The 24,711-nt window shown below is 34.7% G+C and overlaps 1 protein-coding gene across 1 annotated transcript in view; it reads right to left on the minus strand.

The window, feature by feature from the left end:
• AGPS (alkylglycerone phosphate synthase) overlaps positions 1–24,711 on the minus strand; it is a 139,184-nt gene that overhangs the window by 18,872 nt on the left and 95,601 nt on the right. The window contains exons 15-19 of the mRNA XM_060016531.1: positions 19,608–19,677; positions 18,696–18,757; positions 14,857–14,946; positions 4,713–4,812; positions 2,397–2,454 (exon numbers count right to left, since the gene is read on the minus strand). Coding sequence (XP_059872514.1) covers positions 2,397–2,454; positions 4,713–4,812; positions 14,857–14,946; positions 18,696–18,757; positions 19,608–19,677 — 380 coding nt within the window. The remainder of the gene's footprint in view (positions 1–2,396; positions 2,455–4,712; positions 4,813–14,856; positions 14,947–18,695; positions 18,758–19,607; positions 19,678–24,711) is intronic.

Here is a 24,711-nt window from a genome sequence, read left to right on the forward strand (position 1 = left end):
ACCTGAATAAGTATTGTCAACACTTCTGCCATACTAGACTTTCAGCATCTCATATATAGACACTATTGGTGGGACCTGAATATCCTCATAGATCCTAAAGGAGTAAAATGTCATTAGCAAGGAAAAAAAGCATTGGTTTGGCTTTCCTCCACAATGTTGCAGGTCATTTGGTCATTTCCATAACTTCTGTAGAATTTATCGCACTGTAAAGCTTAAGTAAACGAAGAACATCCTCTCACAATTAAGGAAATTAGTTCATATAACCCAGTTATCTAAATAACAATTAAGCCTCTGTTTCTTTCTATATAGTACAAGATTTGGCTATTCTCACCCTCTTGCAGAATCACATCTCTCTCATATTTACTATCACAAACATAGCTCCTACAGTTCCTGACCTTAAAGGAAAAAGTGCACTTGTTGGCTGCTGACATGTACCAAAAAGCAAAATTGTTGGCTATGGAAAGGAAAATTCTTTTTTTCTTCAAATAATTAATTATAGCTAAATTATTCTGTTTCCTCCCTCCATGAAATCAATTTAGAATGAAGAACATATTACTTAATGATATTATGTAATTTTACAAGTATACTTGTAAATTACATAGCAATATAGTGGCATCCTAAAATAAAATATACAAAAAAGATTTAAAGTAAAGTATATAGCTTTCTGAACATTTTAAAGGAAGGTGCTAAAATTCTAAGCACCTTTATGAAATACCTCATGTTTATAGTTCCAAAATTAGGTTTAGACTTTTAGATTAATCAAAAGTTTTTAATTTCACTTGAGACATTTCTAATATCCAGTTTCTTCCCTTCTTCATTTTTGTCGTTCTAGCATTCATTAGAATCTCCATCAAAAGGTAATAAACAGGAAAAGGAGGAAAAGAACAAATTCATTCACCTTAATGCTTATCAGTCAGCTAAGTTAGAAATTTATTTGTGGAGGTTAAGAAAAAGTAGAGGGAATGCAAAAGATTAAATTGATACAATGATGCTGGGAATTGTCTATTTCATTCATCCACATTAGCAATCTTCTTCAGGCCTGCCTGCAATAATGTCATATGAACACAGATCCTCCACAGCCCACTCTGTTTTCTACCAAAATTCTTTCAATCATCCTACAAACATGTATGGAGGGCTGACTGGGGCCAAGCACTGTTCTAGGTGCTGGTACACAGAAATGAAACAGAAGTCCCTGTCCTTATGGATCCTACTTACCAGTAGGAGGAGATAGCTAATCTCAAGAAGTATAAATATATAGCATGTTAGATAATGCTAAATGCTATGATGGAAAATCAAACAGGGAAACAGGGATATGGAGTATCCAGAGTAGGAGTATAAGCTGAAATTTTTAAATTCAGTGGTCATTTACCTTCATGAACTTCCCTAAAAAAATTTTTTAATTAAAAAAATCTACACATATATTTTCTAGGTACCAATTTATATTGAGGGATATATTAAAAACACTGGTAGATATGTCTAGGTAGATATAACATAGGTAGATATATCATAATTTTTATTACTGATGTGATCAACTCTCCAATAAAAATACTACAATGATCAAAAAGAAATACTAAAAACAGCATTAAAATCTTGAAAAAAAGATTTTTTCATATCCCGCCTTGATTAATTTGCTGAATTTTGGGTGGGCAGAACAAACAGCTATTCAATATATAGTACAACTGACTTTAGCTACATTCCAATAGTGGATGAAAAACATTTAGGTAGGGCTTCCCTGGTGGTGCAGTGGTTGGGAGTCTGCCTGCCAGTGCAGGGGACATGGGTTCGGGCCCTGGCCTGGGATGATCCCACATGCCACGGAGCAGCTGAGCCTGTGCGCCACAACTGCTAAGCCTGCGCTCTGGAGCCCGCGTGCCACAACTACTGAAGCCCACGCCCCTGGGGCCTGTGCTCCCCAATAGGACAGGCCACTGCAATGGGAGGCCTGCGCACCGCAATGAAGAGTGGCCCCCGCTCACTGCAACTGGAGAGAGCCTGCACACAGCAACGAAGACCCAGCGCAGCCAAAAATAAAAATAAATAAAATAAATAAATTTATTTAAAAAAACAAAAAACATTTAGGTAGGTTCTTTTTCCCCCTTTAAAAATTTTTGCTCTAATGGTCAAATACCTCCCAGGTTTGCTGGGCTATCTTGGGTGACATGAAGTTCCTGAGAACTCAGAAGGCTGTCTAGGTTCTGTTATCTAGGCAGGCTTGTCAAATCAAGCTTCTGTCAGTTACTACCACAGCACAGGCAACCTCAGTGACAGACATAACAACTTCAAAGAGAGCCCTAGTGCTCTCAAATTACTCATATTATTACTCCCCCTAGCACTGTATCAAACCAAATATTTTAAACAGTAGGAATATTAGAAATTCTATCCCCAAAAAAGAATACCTCCGTGGTGATGCGACAGGCTCCCTCCATTAGCGAGGATTTCTTCTCTAGCAGCTGCCTGTATTTGGAAACAAAACAACAAATAGATCACTTTGAGGTGAAAGAGTAAGACCCAACTCCCAAAGGAGATACATACTTTCTGGGTTAAATAATAAAGGAGAAGCCTAATTTTCCTTTCTCTTAGGTTAACTGTATTTAAAGAGCAATTAAAATATGCAGCCTAGCTTTATAAGTTTTTTTCTAGTGAATAGTCGCAGTGTCTACAATTGTTACATCAAGATTCTAGAAAAGAAAAAAGAAGGCAAAATGACCAATTCATCAGCACTAAAAAGTTTTGTGAGGAGTCCGGTCCTACTCTGAAGTAAACATCTCACTATACCAACAAACATTAATTGACTGTATATGGTATGTCCAGAAAAGTACTAAGCAATTTACCTGGAATTACTCAGTTATTTTCACTAAAGCCTTATGGAATAATTTCAATTACTCCTATTTCACAGATAAAGAAAATGAGGCTTAGATGGTTAAATTACTCACCTAATATCATACAGTGGGCATAAGACTCAAGATTACTTACAAAGCTATCAGGGATTAACGGTAAAAACCCTTATGGAGAACATTTCTTAGGTCAATGCCTTGGGACAAATTACTTCTCAGGCTTATGGATATCTAAGTGTGAAAAAAAACACCTTGTTTTATCCTCTTAACATGTTAGGCTCCAACTAGGCTCCTTAAAGAGCAATAAGGTTAGAAAGATAAACACTTAAAGCAATATATAGAATGACTGAAGTACAGGGTGAAAGAAGGGTTACAGAAACTGGAATTACATTCAATTCATGAGTATGTAACAGATATGAGGTAAAATCCCTACAGTGCCTTGAACCTCCTAGAATTACTTGGGTGTGTATAAACCATCAGAGTTAGGCCACAGTAGAAGAGACCCTCCCTTCAGGAGGGACAGATGGACCACATCTCATTGCAAAGTAATTTATAAGAACCCTCATCACTGAGGATTTAGGGTTTTTCAAATGAATCATACATATGCTAGCCCTACTCTAAGAGACTATGTCTTCTAACAAATTATTTTATGTAAAGCAGTAACTACTTGAAACCAGCAGCACTTAGAGAATGGCTGTTTGGCTTGGGAAAGAAGGAACACTTTCATTTTTGTAGTACTATGGGGAAGGGGCCTTTGGGTAGCCAGAGGGCAACACCAAAACTGTTGTGGCCTCTCCCATTGCAGAGCACAGGCTCCGGACGCACAGGCTTAGCGGCCATGGCTAACGGGCCCAGCCGCTCCGCGGCATGTGGGATCTTCCCGGACCGGGGCACGAACCCGTGTTCCCTGCATCGGCAGGCGGACTCTCAACCACTGTGCCACCAGGGAAGCCCAGGACTCAAACTTTTGAGGATGATGGATATGTTCATTATTTTGATTGGGGTTACAATTTCACAGGTGCATACATAGGTCAAAACCCATGAAACTGTACATATTATGTGCAGTTTACTATATCTCAATTATACTTCAGAAAAGCTGTTTTTTTTTTGTTTTTTTTTTTTAAAAAGGAGGCATAAGAGGGAGCCAACCATACCCTGTGGTTTGGGTCTAAAAGTGTGCCACTGAAAATCACCTTGTGGTACTACCTTTGGCAGGCAGGCAACAGAATTAACACTAGGACACCTGAGGTTTTATTTTTAACAAACCCCAGTCTCCTCCTGCTTCCTCCACAGTCTAGTCTGTTTCTTCAACCCTAGGCATACTTGTCATCAGAAATATTGACTATCAAACAGAAGGCGTTATAAAAATTAGACGCTTAAGGTCATTTAAGAAATGTAATAGAAACTGCTGGCAAATGAACCTCAAAGGCCTACATAAAACTTAAGCAAACAAAAAAATTATAAACCTAGAATTAGGAAATTACAGCAACATAGGCCAAGAGCTTTAGAGCCGCTGACCTCAAAAGCAGTCACCATATGGAGCTGGCTGGGCTGCTGAAGTGATATCAAGGGTCCATATAGTCTTCTGTTATTTAATTTAATCAGGTATTATGTACTATAAGTAATATCCAAAGAATCACAGGCAACAGAACATTAATTTTAGAATATTAATTGTAATATGTATAGGGAATATGAATTTTAGACTTCTAATTCAGTATTCAATCCAGTGTAAAAATTATGCTTCTCATTTCTATGGGCTATCAACCAGGTAAACCACAAGTTATTAAAGACAGTCAAACTAAAATTCATAAATTGATAGTAAAGTTTACTTAAATTAATAAAAGAATGTAAGAGCTATATTCATGTATGCAAAATTACCTCAGTTTGTTCAAACACAGTCAGTGGGTCACTGATTCCCCTGTAGTTAAAGGCAAAGTAGAAATAGATACATGCACCTGCATCGTAAGTCTGAGTCACCCTAAAAAACAAACAGACAAAATCCCCCACAAGGCTTTAAGTGAAATCAGATTTAACATCTAGAAACTTAAAGACAAGATTGTTTGAATGATTTGCTTAAGCCATAATCTCATTCTCTACCCACCCTCTTACTCCGTGGATGGAAAATAGATTCGCTGGATAAAGGATATCTAAGAACTACTTGTACTATTTTTATAACTTTTTTGGTAAGTCTGGACTATTACCCCAAAATTTTTTTTAAATTTTAAGATAATGTAAATATTTCTCCAACTGGCCTGAAATATACAAAATTCCACTTCCTCAGAAGGGATTTTTTTTTCTTTTTTAACAAAGTATACTGCAGTTATAGACAGCCCCAAAACAGACTACATGGAACTTGGTGATCCATTATAAGTCTTCTAAGCTTCCTCAAAGTTAACAGAAATACATATGAGAACTTGAAACTAGAAAACAAGAAAAATGTTCAAATACCAAAAATGATCAGACTGGGCAAAACACAGCACCTTCACCAAGTTCACATTATTAGTAACAACTTTGAAAACAAATTGAATGACATGGCCTTAAGAGAGTATCTCCAAAGGTTTTACACTCTAGGTCCCATATGTGTGCATGTTGTATATGTATTTGCAAAAGGTATCAAGAATGTTAGATTAATAAATCATATACATGATATATATCTGGGCTTTCAAAATGTAATTAGGTGAAGCATTTAAAAGGGAGCCAAGGTAATCACAGTCAAATCTCTGAATGCAATTTACAAAGGTTCCCACAAAGAAGTTAATTTAACAGAAAGAGCAAATACAGAGGAAATACTTTTTTTTTTACTACACAATACAAACAGAATCTAATCCAAAATTTTAACGGCCTTTTAGGCCAAATGTTAGGTGCCTCAGAACAGAAGAAATGAACTGTTTAACAATGCTACTGTCAATTTGCCAGCTATGTTTTTCTTCTAGTGTTAATTCACCCATAAAAAAGATCCCTTGAATGTTTACATTTTAACTACCAGATTTACAAAGTTTAAGAAAAATTGGAAAACCATGTTAACTGCAAGGGCACTATCACTATGAATAACCAAATTTAAATAAATTTAAAGGATACATGAATGAAATGAGTTTACAGCAATTAGTAAAATATACATTACTCATATGAGAATCATTAATATCAATAAATAGAAAATATAACTAAATATTAATAGAACATTGCCACCTTCCAACAAATCCAGGAGCTATATTACACAATTCAGTTATCAGTAGATAAGGAGGCTTCTAAAATTACAACAAAGCTTGAGTGATCAGTATCTCAAACAAAGTAGAAATAACATTTTTTGGAAAACCTTAATCTGGGGCCATTTTAGAAAGTGACAGAACTAATACCTTTTAATAGATCAATTCTATCATTTAAGACACTTAAACACTAATGTCTTCCAAAATCATCTGGACAAGAGAAAGTGTGGCTGCCAAAGTCATTATACTATTCTTTAATTTCTAAAAAATTTTTGTGCTGTATACTTTTTGGAGTACTGTACTTATGTTAGACTCACTGGCTAGGAAGTCCTTCCCACAAAACTTCCTCAGAAAATTTAGGGTTAGAATTCCTATTCCAATATACAAAGTACCTTTTAAAAGACAGAAATGAAATAAATGAACTTAATAAATGCATCCTACAGCTGAATTCTTTTCCTTGGGATCTCTGATTTCAATGAGATCTATAACTATTTTAAATTAATTTCAGAATAGCTTTTTTAAAAAAACTGGTTTAAAAATTACATCTCACACATTCAACATTTATACTCAACACAGAATAATCTCCTTAGCCACTGTTAATCAGCTCAAATCAAACTACAGTTAAGCGTTAATCAAGTATATGCTATAAAAACTATATTTAAAACTCCTATTTAGCAAAATCACTCAATTAACTTAGACTTTGCACATTCTAAACTTTGGTTTTATAAGATGATCACAGAAGCTGAGCATTAGGCTTTTATCAGAAAATCCTTCTTAAAAAAACAGCTATGTAATAAATGACATATCAATTCAGAATATGTATACCAATTCTATCTACCTGCAATACAATACATACTGAAGATCCTTAGGCCTTATAAGTACCTTCTAAAGAACCAAGACTTAAGTATTGTTACAGAAGGTGTCCTAAGGCAGAATATTTTACTTCCCAATAACTTTCAGTAAGTAGTGGTTTATCACAATGGTATTTTCATAATGAAGGGGGAGAAGTCTCAAGGGATGCTGAATAGAGAGGTAGGGCAGAAGAAGGGAGACAGGATAATATCTGTTAAGATATCACTTGACAAAGCAAAAGAATAAAAAATCCTCAACTACACAGAAATAGATTCTATTACTTTAAATGTTTCAGATTTTACTATTAACAAATGACTTTTGGATTATTGGGCCTGTTTGTTTTCAGTTTATAATAATAAGAGGCAGACCAGATTGTCAAGAGAAGAACTAAATATCAACTTAGGTGATAATATAAATAAATACACTTTTTTTTCTTGCGGTTTAAGAACTTTAAGATAAAAGGTTCATTTTTAAAGATATGTCCAAATTAAAAAAAAAAAAAAAAGAACAGGTACATTTTTACTCCTTTAATTTGGAAAGCTTCTCTCCAAGATCAGTCACTAAGCTACCAGTAGCGTTACCATGTTATAAGTTTTTTATTAAACAGAACAAGGCCCCTTTTTCCCCTCCTTCAGATATAATCGAATGCCCAGCCAATAATCTCTAAAATCCACATTTTAAGCCTTTACATTCTACCCCAAATATACTTGTTCTAAAAGATGTTAATACACACACTTGACTTAGTACTTCCTAAAATGTTCTTCAAACCATGTCTCTCCCACAAGGAAGCATAAAAGACTATTTCAAGGATACTCTTCTGATTGATGTGAACAGTTATGGTATAAGAAAGATGCTTTCCTCACATCTCATGTAAGAATTTTGTTGTCATACCCAGCAAAAGCACAATCTAATATTCACAGAAAGATAGACAAGATGAAAAGGCAGAGGGCTATGTACCAGATGAAGGAACAAGATAAAACCCCAGAAAAACAACTGAATGAAGTGGAGATAGGCAACCTTCCAGAAAAAGAATTCAGAATAATAATAGTGAAGATGAACCAGGACCTCGGAAAAAGAATGGAGACAAAGATCGAGAAGATGCAAAAACTGTTTAACACAGACGAAGAAGAATTAAAGAACAAACAAACAGAGATGAGCAATACAATAACTGAAATGAAAACTACACTAGAAGGAATCAATAGCAGAATAACTGAGGCAGAAGAACAGATAAGTGACCTGGAAGACAGAATGGTGGAAATCACTGCTGTGGAACAGACTAAAGAAAAAAGAAAGAAGAGATATGAAGACAGCCTAAGAGACCTCTGGGACAACATTAAACACAACAACATTTGCATTATAGGGGTCCCAGAAGGAGAAGAAAGAGAGAAAGGACCAGATAAAATACGTGAAGAGATTATAGTCGAAAACATCCCTAACATGGGAAAGGAAATAGCCACCAAGGTCCAGGAAGCACAGAGAGTCCCATACAGGATAAAACCAAGGAGAAACATGCCGAGACACATAGTAATCAAATTGGCAAAAATTAAAGACAAAGAAAAGTTATTGAAAGCAGCAAGGGAAAAACGACAAATAACATACAAGGGAACTCCCATAAGGTTAACAAATGATTTCTCAGGAGAAACTCTACAAGCCAGAAGGGAGTAGCATGATATACTTAAAGTGATGAAAGGGAAGAACCTACAACGAATATTACTTTACCGGCAAGGATCTCATTCAGATTTGATGGAGAAATCAAAAGCTTTACAGACAAGCAAAATCTAAGAGAATTCAGCACCATCAAACCAGCTCTACAACAAATGCTAAAGGAACTTCTCTAAGCGGGAAACACAAGAGAAGAAAAGGACCTACAAAAACAAACCCAAAACAATTAAGAATATGGTGACAGGAACATACATATCAATAATTACCTTAAACATAAATGGATTAAATGCTCCAACCAAAAGACAAAGGCTTGCTGAAAGGATACAAAAATAAGACCCATCTATATGCTGTCTACAAGAGACCCACTTCAGACCTAGAGACACCCACTTCAGACCTAGAGACACATACAGACTGAAAGTGAGGGGATGGAAAAAGATATTCCATGCAAATGGAAATCAAAAGAAAGCTGGAGTAGCAATACTCATATCAAATAAAATAGACTTTAAAATAAGGAATGTTACAAGAGACAAGGAAGGACACTACATAATGATCAAGGGATCAATCCAAGAAGAAGATATAACAATTATAAATATATATGCACCCCAACATAGGAGCACCTCAATACATGAGGCAACTGCTAACAGCTCTAAAAGAGGAAATCGACAGTAACACAATAATAGTGGAGGACTTTAACACCTCACTTACACCAATGGACAGATCATCCAAAATGAAAATAAATAAGGAAACAGAAGTTTTAAATGATACAATAGACCAGATAGATTTAATTGATATTTATAGGACATTCCATACCAAAACTGCAGATTACACTTTCTTCTCAAATGCGCACAGAACATTCTCCAAGATAGATCACATCTTGTGTCACAAATCAAGCCTCAGTAAATTTAAGAAAATCGAAATCACATCAAGCATGTTTTCTGACAACAACGCTATGAGATTAGATATCAATTACAGGGAAAAAAACCATAAAAAACACAAAACAAATGGAGGTTAAACTATACATTACTAAATAACCAAGAGATCACTGAAGAAATCAAAGAGGAAAACAAAAAATACCTAGAGACAAATGACAATGAAAACCCGATGATCCAAAACCTATGGGATGCAGCAAAAGCAGTTCTAAGAGGGAAATTTATAGCTACACAAGCCTACCTCAAGAAACAAGAAAAATCTCAAATAAACAATCTAACCTTACACCTAAAGAAACAAGAGAAAGAAGAACAAACAAAACCCAAAGTTAGGAGAAGGAAAGAAATCATAAAGATCAGAGAAGAAATAAATGAAAGAGAAACAAAGAAGACAATAGCAAAGATCAATAAAACTAAAAGCTGGTTCTTTGAGAAGATAAACAAAATTGATAAACCATTAGCCAGACTCATCAAGAAAAAGAGGGAGAGCACTCAAATTAATAAAATTAGAAATGAAAAAGGAGAAGTTACCACAGACACCGCAGAAATACATAGCATCCTAAGAGACTACTACAAGCAACTCTATGCACATAAAATGGACAACCTGGAAGAAATGGACAAATTCTTAGAAAGGTATAACCTTCCAAGACTGAACCAGGAAGAAATAGAAAATATGAACACACCAATCACAAGTAATGAAATTGAAACTGTGATGAAAAATCTTCCAACAAACAAAAGTCCAGGAAAACATAGCTTCACAGGTGAATTCTATCAAACATTCAGAGAAGAGCTAACACCCATCCTTCTCAAACTGTTCCAAAAAATTGCAGAGGAAGGAACACTCCCAAAGTCATTCTGTGAGGCCACCGTCACCCATGATACCAAAACCAGACAAAGATACTACAAATAAAGACAATTACAGACCAATATCACTGATGAATATAGATGCAAAAATGCTCAACAAAATACTAGCAAACAGAATCCAACAACACATTAAAGGGATCATACACCATGATCAAGTGGGATTTATCGCAGGGATGCAAGGATTCTTCAATATACGCAAATCAATCAATGTGATACACCATATTAACAAATTGAAGAATAAAAACCATATGATCATCTTAATAGACACAGAAAAAGCTTCTGACAAAATTCAACACCCATTTATGATAAAAACTCTCTAGAAAGTGGGCACAGAGGGAACCTACCTCAACATAATAAAGGCCATATACGACAAACCCACAGCAAACATCATCCTTAATGGTGAAAAACTGAAAGCATTTCCTCTAAGATCAGGAACAAGACAAGGATGTCCACTCTCACCACTATTATTCAACACAGTTTTTGAAGTCCTAGCCACAGCAATCAGAGAAGAAAAAGAAATAAAAGGAATACAAATTGGAAAAGAAGAAGTAAAACTGTCACTGTTTGCAGATGACATGATACTATACATAGAGAATCCTAAAGATGTCATCAGAAAACTACTGGAGCTAATCAATGAATTTGGTTAAGCTGCAGGATACAAAATTAATGCACAGAAATCTCTTGCATTCCTATACACTAATGATGAAAAATCTGAAAGAGCAATTAAGGAAACACTCCCATTTACCACTGCAACAAAAAGAATAAAATACCTAGGAATAAACCTACCTAGGGAGACAAAGACCTGTATGCAGAAAACTATAAGACACTGATGAAAGAAATTAAAGATGATACCAACAGATGGAGAGATATACCATGTTCTTGGATTGGAAGAAGCCATATTGTGAAAATGACTATACTACCCAAAGCAATCTACAGATTCAGTGTAATCCCTATCAAATTACCAATAGCATTTTTTATGGAACTAGAACAAAAAATCTTAAAATTTGTATGGAGACACAAAAGACCCTGAAGAGCCAAAGCAGTCTTGAGAGAAAAAAACAGAGCTGGAGGAATCAGACTCCCTGACTTCAGACTATACTACAAAGTTACAGTAATCAAGACAATATGGTACTGGCACAAAAACAGAAATATAGATCAATGGAACAGGATAGAAAGCCCAGAGATAAACCCACACACCTATGGTCAACTAATCTATGACAAAGGAGGCAAGGATATACAATGGATAAAAGACAGTCTCTTCAATAAGTGGGGCTGGGAAAACTGGACAGTTACATGTAAAAGAATGCAATTAGAACACTCCCTAACACCATACACAAAAATAAACTCAAAATGGATTAGAGACCTAAATGTAAGACCAGACACTATAAAACTCTTAGAGGAAAACATAGGAAGAAGACTCTTTGACATAAATCACAGCAAGATGTTTTTTGATCCACCTCCTAATGAATAATGGAAGAGTAATGGAAATAAAAACAAAAATAAACAAATGGGACCTAATGAAACGTATAAGCTTTTGCACAGCAAAGGAAACCATAAACAAGACGAAAAGACAACCCTCAGAATGGGAGAAAATATTTGCAAATGAATCAATGGACAAAGGATTAATCTCCAATATATATATAAACAGCTCATGCAGCTCAATATTAAAAAAACAAACAACCCAGTCCAAAAATGAGCAGAAGACCTAAATAGACATTTCTCCAAAGAAGACATACAGATGGCCAAGAGGCACATGAAGAGCTGCTCAACATCACTAATTATTAGAGAAATGCAAATCAAAACTACAATGAGGTATCACCTCACACCAGTTAGAATGGGCATCATTAGAAAATCTACAAACAACAAATGCTGGAGAGGGTGTGGAGTAAAGGGAACCCTCTTGTACTGTTGGTGGGAATGTAAATTGATACAGCCACTACGGAGAACAGTATGGAGGTTCCTTCAAAAACTAAAAATAAAATTACCATATGATCCAGCAATCCCACTGCTGGGCATATACCCAGAGAAAACCATAATTCAAAAAGACACATGCACCCCAATGTTCACTGCAGTACTATTTACAATAGCCAGGTCATGGAAGCAACCTAATTGCCCATCAACAGACAAATGGATAAAGAAGATGTGGTACATATACACAATGGAATATTACTCAGCCATAAGAAGGAACGAAATTGGGTCATTTGTTGAGACGCGGATGGATCTAGAGACTGTCATACAGAGTGAAGTAAGTCAGAAAGAGAAAAACAAATATTGTATATTAACACATATATGTGGAACCTAGAAAAATGGTACAGATGAACCAGTTTGCAGGGCAGAAATTGAGACACAGATGTAGAGAACAAACGTATGGATACCAAGGGGGGAAAGACTCAGATGTAGAGAACAAACATATGGACACCAAAGGGGGGTGGTGGTGTGATGAACTGGGCGATTGGGATTGACATGCATACACTGATGTGTATAAAATTGATGACTAATAAGAACCTGCTATATAAAAAAACAAATAAAATTTAAAAATGAAAAAAAATAACGTTCAGTATTAAAAGAAAAAAGAAAGCACAATCTAGCAAATTTTAAAAGGTATCTGTCCCTATAGGGCAACAAGTAGAATTAAGAAACATAATATGGGAACAGGAAAGTACAAGATGGGAGAATGTAAAAAAAGGGAAAAAAAAATCACAGAAGAGATTCCAGTTTAAAGAGTACATAAGTATTTCTAGTCTTGCAAAGCAAATATACAGAAATTATCATGCTCTGTCAACATATCAAGAGGGCCTAACAATTGGATGCCTTCATGAGAATTTGTCATTAAGGAAGAAAAACAAATAACCAAATTTTCCATACTAATACTAGTATGGATTGTCTACCTCAACCTTCATGTAACTACGTCACAATAATACATACGATGCCATTTATATAGCCCTTTATATGCTTTCTCATTTCATTCTTACAACAGTCCCTTCAAGGAGATATATTACCATTACTTTACTAATGATAAACTTAGAGCTCCAAGAGATTAAATTCCTAATAAATAGCAGAACAGTGCTTTCACTCTTTAGACACATGCAATGTTACAAAATAAAGAAATTTTAAAACTAAGCAGGAAGTTGCCATGGTGATGCAGTAGAAGGAAGGCCCAGATCTGCCTTCCTAGGCTGATATCAAGTGGTTCCAGGCTAATCAAAAGAACAATCATTATGAATAGAAATATACAGAAATGCTGTTGTGCTGAAGCACAACTGTTGTTTCAGAGTCCAGCATTTAACAATAAAGATACTACGTTAATTCGAAAATTACCTAACTTTTATTCATGCTTATATTGTAAGTTTTTTGTTTGTTTCTAAATATTGGAGTTATATCCCTGAAAACCACACACACAGAAAAAAAAAAGAGAAGCAGTTATATAATACAGAATGTTCAATAAATTTTAAAGTGCTAGATTAGTACTGTATCATTTACTTTAAGGTTCCCCTTCTCATGATCTGTCCTAATTTCCCTTTATTCTCTATTCTAATTAATTCGATAACTTTTGTAGAGAAGTCAAATGCTCAATTCAATCTTTATACATTTAATCTTCTGGTGTTCACACAGAAAATTAATATCAAAAGATTGAACACAAAGTGCCCCTTCTTAAGAAAACCTCCTTTGGGGCTTCTGCTATTTAACTAAGAGACGACAAAATCATCAGTTAACTGTGCTCCAATATGGATTATAACTGTCCCATATGGAAGATACTAGCCACATGTGGCATTTTAAATTTAAATTATTTGAAATTAATAAAATTTAAAATTCAGTTCCACAGTCATACTAGCCACATTTCAACAGCTCAACAGCCACATGTGGCTGTGGCTATCATTCTGGATAGGGCAGATACAGAACATTTCCATTATCACAGAAAGATCTATTAGAAAGCAACAAGTTAATCTTCATTTGGATTTTCTGGCTCCACTCATTCCTATATTCCATACCCACTGATTTAATCAACAGCCGACAAAGTGGTTAAAGTGCCTTTTCTCTGTTAAAGAAAGAGCTGCATTGAATGTGTGTGTAATTTATAGTTTCTTGACCATATATGTAATTTATAGTTTCAGTGAATGAAGGAGTCCTTCTCTTACTCCAGCAGCTCTGACATTTGGCTCTTTACCATCATGCTGTCCAGACAGGGTAGAAGGCTCATGGCTCACTCATGGTAGAAGGCTCACTCTACCCAGACAGGGTAGAAGGCTCACTCTTTACCATCATGCTGTCCAGACAGGAGAAGGCTCACTCCTAGGAAAGGGTGTTCTACTCCTATCGGGCTCAGGACTACTGTAAAAATCCTAGTGGCACAATCCTAAAAAGGTGGCAAGTAAAGTTTAGGAAAGCTTGCTAAGTGGAACAGACTGAAGCTTTTCCTCAGCTCACAAATTACACTTCTCTATTAATTAAAAAAAAAAAGTTGTTTTTTTTTTTTTTTTCAGAATAAAAAGTATAAGAACAACAACAAAAACTCACCTGCATGTAGCAAGAGGAGCAAACTGAACACCTTTCTCTTTGCATTCCCTTGTTATTCTTTCCTTTACATTTCTACAGAGATCTACAACCCTAGAAAAAATAATTGAATACAATATTAAGTTTTCACATAATTATAAAAAATCTAATTATTGCTGGTTTATCAGCACATTCAAGTCAGAAATTCTCTTAACTAAAACTTTCATACTCATTCCTTCAAGAATGAACAAGATCATTCAAACTGGCCTTCCATTCATAACTTCAAGGGAGCAAAGTCCTTTCCCTTTTTGTCACAGGAAAGACAGTAGTCAGAGGAGCATACTCAAGTCTCCTGAAGGCAGTTTCCTAAGCTAAGGAAAATCCAAATTCAAAATAAATTTAATTACAAGATTCTAAAAGCTTTTTAAAAAGCTCTAAAGAAAATTCAATTCTGGGTTATAGGAATACCAATCTATATCCCATCTAAGAAGTTTTCCTTAATTTAAAAATAATTTAATTAATAATCATAGTGCTATACCAAATGTTCAACAGCCTATTTTCAAGCACTAAGCTAAAATCCAGCTCAACAAAGACTTACTGGACATGAACTATGTGTAAAGTTATGCTAGACAGTTTAATATGTTCAATATGAACAATGAAAACAGACAAGTGAGACATAGTTCTTAAAGGGGAGGGAAGATTGATAATATTTAACAATATTAATCTGTTTTTTAATGTGAGCTGTAACATATTGTTATAACTATATATTCTGTTTCATCTGGAAAATAAAACTCTTAAAAGTATATATCAGCCATTTTATTCTCCAATAAATATCCTGGGTACATATTGACACCGATTCTGTGTTTTAAACCTTAGTCTGTTTAGAATCATGAGAAAGGAAAAGATACCAAAGAAACTTAAAAGGTTGGCCCAATTTGATAAAAACAATAACATTTAAATGGATTATGCTTTACTGAACACATTAAAGTTATCCATATTTCCAATAAGAACAAAGAATAACTGATTAAAATATAAATATGAAAAAGGTTTTAGTGTTTTATTAGCATGTCAATTTTTACTTTTATAGTGTCTGAAAGTTTTATAAAATCTGACTTTACAAAATAGCACTCAAGTTAAGTTCTGCTTTATTCTGTGAGAGCTGCAGGCAGATACAATTTATCAATGTTACCTATGCCTTATTTATAGAATGGTAAGGATCCATGTTTCTTAAAAATCTTTCATAAAGAATTTAGATTATTGAAATTTAATGTCTTTAATTTGAAAATCCAACTTACAAAACAGATATTTTAAATATAAATAAAGGGACTTCCCTGGTGGTGCAGTGGATGGGACTCTGCGCTCCCAGTGCAAGGGGCCTGGGTTTGATCCCTGGTCGGGGAACTGAATCCCACATGCATGCTGCAGCTGGGGGTTTGCATGCTGCAATTAAGGAGCCCACATGCCGCAACTGAGACCCGGCGCAACCAAATAAATAAAATTTTAAATATAAATAAAATCTACTAAACTTTAATATCTACAGGAGTTCATGAATATTACAAATTTATAAAAGTAACAAGTTCTTTATCATGACCCTAGAAAACAGAATTCAAGTGTTACTTGAATGAGGTACTTTCTAGAAATTATTTGTATGGAGTTCTGAAAGTATTTTCTAACAGAACTCATGCAAAGGTCAATACAGTCCATTTGGACCAGTCACTACATAGGAAGTAAACAAAACTGTGTATACCTTTTTTTTTTTTGGCCGCGTGGCATGCAGGATCTTAGTTCCCTGACCAGGGCTCGAACCCAAGCCTCTTGCACTGGAAGCAAGGAGTCTTAACCACTGGACCACCAGGGAAGTCCCGTACTGTGTATACTTTTAAATTCTTACCTGACCTATTAGCAAATTTAACACTATTGACCATTTCCTCCTTGAAAACAATTTCCCTCAGCTCCTCTCACAGCACTGGTTTTCCTCCAAATCTTCTAGATTTTATTCCCCAATCTCCTCTGCTAGCGCTTATTTGTACAACTTAAATGAATCCTTTGTTTTTAATCCCTTAAAGGTTGGGGTTTCTTGGACTTCTTTCTCAGGTCTTCTTTCTTTTCTCTTCGTCCATTTACCTGTTAAGTGTTTGTATATCTCCTTTGGTTTTAATCACAAATCTCAAGCTGATGTCTCTAAAATCTTCAAATCTCCAACTCGGACCTTTTAGGCAGCTGTTTTTATAAGGCTACATTCTTACACTATTCCGTAGTTCATTCACAGGAGTCTATGCAGAATATTCACTGAGCACCTAATAGGTGCCGTCATTGTGCTAGGGCCACAGAGGAATACATAAAAACTAGTAAGACCAATAATCCTTTAAGAAACTTATGCATGAAAAGGCCAAGCAACCTAATAATGTGTGAGGGTTGAAGACCCTGATCCCATGGGTTGCTGCTAAACAAGGTCTCTACCTAGCTAAAGGTTTGAAAGAGAAAGCAAGTTACTAAATGGTAACAAACTTTATGTCAGGAATACAGCTGCTTTCCCTTAATTTTATTTATTAAAACTTCAGTTGAAGACGTTGTTTTAAATGAAAACCAAGTACGTAACCCTGTATAAAACAGATATAGTCAGTGAGTCAAAAAAGTATTTAAGAATATACAAGGAAACTATAAAGAAAAATGAAAAGATAGTGCATGACTAGCTTCCACAGTTGGAAGAATTTAAAGACAAAATGGCAATCATAGGTAAGGAGTAATCGATGACAAGGAAATTCATACTACTGAAGAAGTAACACTACACTAACCCACTTTCCCCAGTAAGAATAGGTATTAAAGACTAAAATGGTCTCTGAGACATCTATGAACAGCTCCCAAACTATATCTGCTGTTCAAACATGTCAGATGTTGATGAAGTGATAATTCTTTTTATTTATAAGATTTATTCCCCTTATTAAAATTTAGCATCAAAAACTGAATGCTGTGACTAACATATTGATACTATAAATTTGATTGCTATCAAATTGATGGACTATTATTATCAATACAGCAAAAGTCAAAACCCATAGTAGATGAAGACAGTGTAGAAAAGTAAAAAGTTTTCTGGGGGAGGAAAAAAAGAGGTTAGGGTAGAACAAAAATGTTAAGATAGGTAACATCTAACAGGTATATTCAGGGGGATTTGTTATATCCTATATACTTTATTATAGATTTAAAATAGTAAATTTTATAAAGAAAAAGTAAAATGTAAGGTATACTAGATTAAAAACGTGCTAACAACCTCAAGAATTTTTTATTAGTTAACTCACAAGTCTATCTTTAATATAACCACTTCACATTTCCTAATCATTTTTTATTATTAATTCCCTAACCAACATTTGTATGTATATATGTGTATAATTTAAAAACAGAAATTATACATAATTTCTTAAATTGGGTTTCTTTCAGAAATCACTTAAATTCAAGTTAATATCTTGCTTAACAGTGTACATACAAATATCAAAAGCTAAATGAAATACTACAAAAGAAGGTTATATTTTGGGGGGACTTTTTAGAGAACATTTAAGCATATTAACCATTTAAGAATTTAAATCAAAGCTAAGTTAAACCACATAGTGACATTTAGTGTTCAGTAAAATTCTTTAAAATGTAAACTGCGGTAATAACTTCCTTCTATGGGACATGGACAAGTCTGTCTAAAATTTTAAAAATGGCTTGCAAATGTGACATTCTGATGAAGATATTAAGTTAAATAAAAGTGATTACCTTGTTTCAACGTTTCCTTACAAAACTTTAAAATTTTACATATTCACACACAATAAATTACTTCAGCAATTCTATAGCATATTTTAATAATATCAGGTATTTCATTTTACCTGTCCCAAGGAGCAGAAGTCTCAAAAGATTCCCCTAATACATAGTATTCCAAACCCAAATCCTGTTAAGACATATAAACAAAATTAAGAAATTACAACAGATGCAGAAGAGTCCATAATATTAGTAGTATTTCATGTTCATTATTAGTATTTCATGTTTCTAATTCAACCTCCTGGGCTCTTTACTATCTACCTCAAAAGAGCATGGGAAAGTGGCCCCAAGTGTGAGATATAATCTCCAGAAGGACAGAAACTTTGTCTTGTTTTCCTCTGTGCCCTTGGCACCAGGCAGAGTGTCTGACACACGGCAGGAACTCAAATATTTCTCTAATGAATGGAGTCTCTATCCAGAAACTGTCTAGGTACATGCAGAGAATACTAGCAGGACAGATTTTTAGTGGCGTAAACAGCAAATTAACCAATACCAAAAAGTGATCATCAGGATCAAAGGACCAGGGAGATAGGGAAGTTGGGGGAGGAGGGATTAGAGAAAGGAAAAGAAATCTTTTAAAATCAACTTTTCTTTAAAAATAAATTAGAAAATAGAGTGTCTGTCTTTGTAGTGACTAAATAGATAGACTATCTGGAACCACCTCACCTAGGAAAATATATTTTATAGCGTACAAGATATAATACTTATATGATAAGTAACTTATAATACTAAATTTTTTACCCAGAGTACAATTCTGTTTTAATATCAAAACTGGAAAGAGCAATTCATAAGCCACCACGAAAGTGTAAAGGTATGAAAGAAAATTTTATAAGGTAGAAAAATCCTGGACTCATATGAGTACAATGATATGCTAAATTACTGTAGGTTAAAATTTAAGAAAATAAAGAAAATAATTTTATTCACTTATAGAAAAAGTATTGTTTGCAACATAAACTGATAAAAGAAATGAGATAACTTACTCGAATGTATGCAATGACATAGGTCAGCAAATAACCTCTCTGTCCATTATCTTCTCCAGCTGCTAATCCACTGTAATTAAAGAATACACTGTCAGTATATTTCAAATGAACTATTAAAAATATATAAAACTAACCAAACTGATACAATACCTCAAGATAACTGCTTAACAGATTAACATATGTTACTTTACATCTCATTTTTATTTTAATCTCATTTATCATAAATGTATCAATGAGCTGTCAAGAGAATAGTCTTGGATAACAAAAATATTTTTAATATTCAGTTTGGTAATTAATTTTGTATCTACCAAACCAGTAAAACTGACTGATATGAACTCAACTACTTCTACTCATACTGTCAAAAGAACAGAGAATTAGCCACGAGAAACAAGCTTAAATAATCGTCACAAGCATAACAACATACTTAAAATACTCTTATTTTACTCATATTATATTTTTACCTGTATATTCATGTATTATAGTCTTATTCATATATAAAGATTTGCAATGACTGACTAGGATCTTCCAAACACCAAGAAGTTTTCTGAATACTTGAGCACATAGTATTTGGAGTATTAGACAAGGTGTTTACTTTATGGGATTTATGATTTAAAAGACAGACAAAACATACTTACACAGATACATTAAAATTTATGAAGCAACAGACAGGCAAGTACAAGAGCAACAGTATGAACACATCCATTTCAATTGGAAAGTAGCTTTGTACAGAAGCTGTATTTGGTGATCTAGTTAGAATCAACCCCATATAACATATATTTCAGTCCAAGTACTCTGCTTTGTTAAAGTCATTCTAATTTTAAAAGGCTATGAATAATTACTGATTTCCACTACCTTCAGTAGATAGTTTTTAATTTTGCTTTTTTCCATCATCAGGCAGAAATTAAATTTTAAGTAGTCTTAGTCAATTAAATAAAACTTATCCCAAATTCTCAAAGTACCCACTAAAAATCCCTCAATAAAAACAAATAAAAGGAAAAATATCTTTTCTTGTGGCTTTCTTGAGTCATGATTGATGGCTAATCTTTATGTCTCTCTTCTTAATACCCTAACTGCGCCTTCTTGGTCTCAGGATGCTAAGCCCTTAACCATGGTGTTGCTTAAGACTCAGGTTTTGAACCTCTGTGATTTAAGCCTCTTCTCATTTCTCTTATGAATTCAGTTAACACCTTTACAGTTAAATCCTTTCTTTCCCCGATGTTTTGTCTGAATTTGGCAGTAAGTAAGTAATACAATGTAGATGTACCCTTGTTCTACACAAATACTGTAAGGCAATTTTCAGCTAGGACATATGGGCTAAATCAGATTTCCTGACTTTGTATTATAGTTGGATATACACGAATTAGTGTCATCCAGAAGGAGTGGCAAAGACTTGATAGGAGCAGCTCTAGTCTAGAACTACATGGGGAAAGGGTATAATGAAATGAAAGGGGGCATTTGTTACTAGAATGTTAATGAGCAAAGAAAACAACTTAGGTCAAGCTGCTAAGATTGAAAAGTAAGAAGAAACAGAAGACAATTCTGGGTTAGATGTGTATGGATGTTACATTGAGGTAGGGAGCCAAATAAAGTTCCAAAACAAAAAGTAAACTAGTCAGAAAATTGCTGTGGCAGGTGCTTGGAGGAAAATAGATGAACCCAAACCTCAGGCAGATATGAATCTGAGTCAGACACTAACTCCAAGAGAGAAAAAACCCTACTGATCTAGGAAAGACACAGTTCATGCTAGGTCTACCGGCAGAAGGAAAGGAAAGGAGCATGAAGACTAGGAAAGGGTGCAAGAGACCATTGCTGGGAATCATACTCAGGTGCATTCTGAGTATGTACTTGGTGAGAAGTAACAGGTATGAACATTTAGTAGGCCTGTCTCTCCTATATCAGGCCTACTGATATAAGATATAGCATCCTGATATATCAGGATGAGAAAAAGTCCGACTCTGCAGTCCCAGGTCAAGCCATTTTTCTTTAGACCCTTTTCTAATATCTGGCCAAGGGGAAAAAAAAGATCTGTTCCACTTGGAATCTAGTGTGACAAACCACACAGAAATATGCATTTTCTTACTCAAAGCACGAAGAAACTGGATGTCCATTCTAAATTCATAAACCCTCCAAAAGAATAAAAGTCATTCTGGGTTCGCTTTTCTGAATCACAGGTTTCCCTGCAAATTTAGCTTCTTGGAACCTCTCTTTTTTTAGCTTTCAGAACTATCTAGTCTTCCAGCCAAAATTACTTTAAGATACAATATGTAAACAATAGTAGGGTTTAGAAATTAAATGCTTCTAACTTGCCACTTTTGCAGCCACTCCAAAAAACTATACTTAAATTCAACTGCCTTATGTTAAAGTAGCAACATCCATCCCCTACTTCCTTAAAATATCAATTAACAAGGTTCTTAAACTTAAAGCTGTTACATGAGGAAGGACTGGGAAGACTACTGAAAGAGGAATGAGAGATAATCTTGTTATATAAAAGAACCATCTGGTGAACCTAATCACACTCATGTTGAATTACATTAAACAATTTAAGCACTTTAAAATTAATACTTTAAATATAACCCTTTAAAAATAACAATAGCATATTACCTTAAGTTCTATGGTAAATGTCAATGCATCTGTCATGATTGGTGACAGGTAATGTTTACTCCGCTTAGCTCTTAGAGAAGTTAAAGTACATTACTAGCAACCACAGATAAACAACCAAAGTATGATTATTCAACATTTGGCTATTATATTCTATTGGATCATATGTGTTCAAAGGTATTTAACAGTGTTTGCGTGCATGTGGAAGGCAAAAAGGAAAAATGGCTAAGATAACTCACAAAAATGTTCTCAACTGTTGGGAGTACTTCATTAAAAACAATCAATTTAAAGCCAATGAGGTGGGCTTCCCTGGTGGTGCAGCGGTTAAGAATCGCCTGCCAATGCAGGGAACACGGGTTCGAGCCCTGGTCCAGGAAGATCCCACATGCCGCGGAGCAACTAAGCCCATGCGCCACAACTACTGAGTCTGTGCTCTAGAGCCCGCGAGCCACAGCTACTGAAGCCCCTGCGCCTAGAGCCCATGCTCCACAACAAGAGAAGCCACCGCAATGAGAAGGCTGCGCACCGCAACAAAGAGTAGCCCCCGCTCGCCGCAACTAGAGAAAGCCCATGCACAGCAACAAAGACCCAACGCAGCCAATAAATAAATAATAAATTCTAAAATAAATAAATAAAGCCAGTGAGGTGGTGGAAACAGGATAAAACAAAAGAACAGAAAATAAAGAATAGATTGACAATGCCCTAATTCAAAATAAAATACATGAGCTAAACTAACTTATGAAAACTTTATTAGAAAGAAACTTAGTGATGCTTTCCTCCAGCTAGTTATGCAGGAGAAATGATTGAGGAATGAGGGTTGGCAGGGTAGCATCTTATGAAAAATATCCTTGAATCTTTCAGTGGTTAGAACAAAGAACTAGTGCCTAGAGAGAACTGGGGGAAAACCGGGACTACTGCTGGAAAACCACGCGAAGATATACTTCCAAGTATCAAAAAATCAAAAGAGCCCTAAGTCACCTGCCTGGTGATAGCCTAGGGTTGTTCAACACAGATTTTTGCATCTAAAAGAAGGGTGCCAGATGAAAGTATATTAAGAAATTAATTATAAACATAACTAAGAAGTAGCAAATAATAATAGCAAAAAAAATGAAACTCCAATCAGGGTCTAAGTTTTTAATGCTTTACCCTTGCTGACATACCTCATTTAATATAACCTATTTTTAATGGATGAATTTGATACAAGTTTGTTGTTTAGTTTAAGCAAATTGCTGGAATTAAATCAATAGTTCTGGGGCCTCGTTATCAGTATCCAAAGAGATCTGGATTCACCTTAAGAAAGATTCACTATTATTTCAAGTTGTAAATGGCTGGTGTTACATGAGAAAAACAAAACTGGCATTACATGAAAAGCCAGTTCTTGATAGTTGGTGGCTCAAATTAAATAAAACTGACAACATGGTCCCAATAAATACCTAAAGATTAAAATATACCGTTTCAAGGGTGGCACAGTAATTAGGCATAAATAAAGTAGCATAAAAGATGTCAGGGAAAAATAAAGTATTCAGTTTCATAAATCCTTTCAATAAATATTTAATCAAGCATCTAGTATATAGCAGGCATCAATGGTGAGGCCCCAAAAGAGACAGATCATGCCCTATAAAAAGTATGTGTGCGTTAGGACAAAAAGGTCTTTTGTCATCATCCTATCCCAGTCTAACAGGAAATGCGGCACCTTATTAACTAGTAATGATTTGCTGGCTACTCTGAATTGGAACTATAACTATAGATCCCACAAAGTGCAATCTCTGAGTGTGTGTATGTGTGTGTGTATTGGAGGTGGGGGTGGGGAGTAGTGAGATGAAATTAAGCAAATTTAACCTTACATACAGTGATTAAAATATTATAGCATCCATTTCCCTACAAATGACTCTGGAAATTTTTTAAATCCCAAATAAACATTTAAATATATAATGAAATAACTTTAAAAGCTTCAGTCTCTAATATTTAAGGCTAAGTAGATACAAAAGATTTAATTTAGATGTAAAAGGTTTTCATTTAAAACTCCTTTAGTGTTTGTTTCTCACTAGTATGATGGGTTTAAAAAGTTTTTAAAACAAATTATATATGTACTCCACATAACTTAGAAACTAAAAAATATGTACATGAACATTTCAAAAAATTTCAGAGATAACCTGATTTCCAACCCATCTGCTCATTAAATGAAACCTTACAGCACTCTTAACTAATTTAGCTAAAACATCAATAATTCCCAAAAAGGTACTGTGGAGAAGAAAAAGTGAAAGATTACTGAATTTCACCTTTTACTAAAAAAATTATAATTCCACTTGCCAATTTCAGAATAGGGTAAAAATAAAACTGAGAGATTATTTTTCAATGTTCAAAAACAGTACAAAGGTAAAGTAAAAATTAGGCCCAAGATTATCTTTTTCTAAGAATACTGCACTTTAATACTAAGTTCAGAAAATCCTAAAAACAAAGGGCTGAACATTATATATGAGGAAAACACATAAAAGTGGCGCATTCT

The sequence above is a fragment of the Delphinus delphis genome, chromosome 7 (assembly GCF_949987515.2).
Source record: "Delphinus delphis chromosome 7, mDelDel1.2, whole genome shotgun sequence".
NCBI lineage: Eukaryota > Metazoa > Chordata > Mammalia > Artiodactyla > Delphinidae > Delphinus > Delphinus delphis.